Raw genomic sequence first — 1533 nt, 5'->3', positions numbered from 1 at the left:
CGAACGACCCTTTCACAGGGGTCGCCTAAGACCATCCTGCATATCAGATATTTGCATTACGATTCATAACAGTAGCAACATTACAGTTATGAAGTAGCAACGAAAATAATTTTATGGTTGGCTCACAACATGAGGAGCTGTATTTAAGGGCCAGAAGATTGAGAACCACTGCTTTGGAAAAATAGATCCACTCTCCTTTGATTTCTTTGCGGTAAAATTGTGTTTATTATAGTGAAGATAAGTTTGAAAGTGTTTTCCTAACTAAAAGAACATTCTACTTGATCCACCTCTTTATGTTCCCAGATGAAATGAAGACAATAATCCTAGAGTAACTACAGGTGCAAAAAAGGAGATGCCAGGAGAAAACCTCACCACTTGGAGCTTTTTCTTCCTGGAGGGTTTTTCTAAATATCCGAAGTTGGAGATCGTTCTCTTCGTCTTCAGCCTTGTGATGTATCTGGTCACCCTCTTGGGAAACAGCACTCTTATTTTAATCACCGTCCTGGATTCCCGCCTTCAAACCCCCATGTACTTTTTCCTTGGGAACCTCTCTTTCATGGATATCTGTTACACATCTGCTTCTGTTCCCACTTTGCTGGTGAACCTGCTGTCCTCCCAGAAAACCATTGTCTTTTCTGGGTGTGCTGTACAGATGTATCTGTCCCTTGCCATGGGCTCCACGGAGTGCGTGCTCCTGGCCGTGATGGCGTATGACCGCTATGTGGCTATTTGCAACCCACTGAGATACCCCCTTCTCGTGAACAGGCAGGTCTGTGTGCAGTTGGCCACCGTGTCCTGGGTGACCGGCTGCCTGACCGCCCTGCTGGAAACCAGTTTTGCTCTGCGGATGCCCCTGTGCGGGAAGCTCATCGACCACTTCACCTGCGAGATCCTGGCGGTGCTGAAGTTGGCCTGCGCCAGTTCCCTGCTCATGGACATGACCATGCTGGCGGTCAGTATACTTCTCCTGCCCATCCCAATGCTCTTAATTTGCATCTCTTATGTCTTCATCCTGTCCACGATTCTGAGAATCAGCTCTGCAGAGGGGAGAAACAAGGCGTTTTCTACCTGTGGGGCCCACTTGACTGTGGTGGTCTTGTATTATGGGGCCATCCTCTCCATGTACCTAAAGCCTTCTTCATCCGGCTCCCAACAGATAGATAAAATCATCTCTTTGCTGTATGGCATGATCACCCCTATGTTGAACCCCATGATTTACAGTTTAAGAAACAAGGAAGTCAAAGATGCTATGAAAAAGCTGCTGGACAAAATATCATCGCATCAAACACATGAAAGGATCTGACTGGGGTCCTTCCATTTGTACCAGGAGCTCACCCCTGGCAGGGCTCCCAGGGAAATTTAGACCAAACACTCACCCTCAGAACACTGACTTGATAGCTCGCTTGCTCCATAATCTTGCAGCTGCGAGATATGTGTGCGCAGAGTCATGGCCTGTGGGCAACAGTAGATTCCAGTTTGCATTTAGTACTATTTTCTGTATTTGTGTTTCATGGCTGTGAGAGGTTTTGGGCT

The 1533-nt window shown here is 47.0% G+C and overlaps 1 protein-coding gene across 1 annotated transcript; it reads left to right on the top strand.

The window, feature by feature from the left end:
• Window positions 1-352: 352 nt before the first annotated feature.
• On the top strand, window positions 353-1303 carry OR2K2 (olfactory receptor family 2 subfamily K member 2; the record flags this gene model as incomplete). The annotated part of the gene is made up of 1 exon (XM_081103996.1): window positions 353-1303. The coding sequence occupies one exon, from the start codon at window positions 353-355 to the stop codon at window positions 1301-1303; it is 951 nt and encodes a 316-aa protein (XP_080960122.1).
• Between the last annotated feature and the right edge of the window lie 230 nt (window positions 1304-1533).

This window comes from Myotis nattereri, assembly GCF_964212035.1.
Source record: "Myotis nattereri genome assembly, chromosome: 12".
NCBI classification, from domain to species: domain Eukaryota; kingdom Metazoa; phylum Chordata; class Mammalia; order Chiroptera; family Vespertilionidae; genus Myotis; species Myotis nattereri.
The sequence above is the reverse complement of the archived record's forward strand: the minus strand, read 5'-3'. Positions and strand labels throughout refer to the sequence as shown.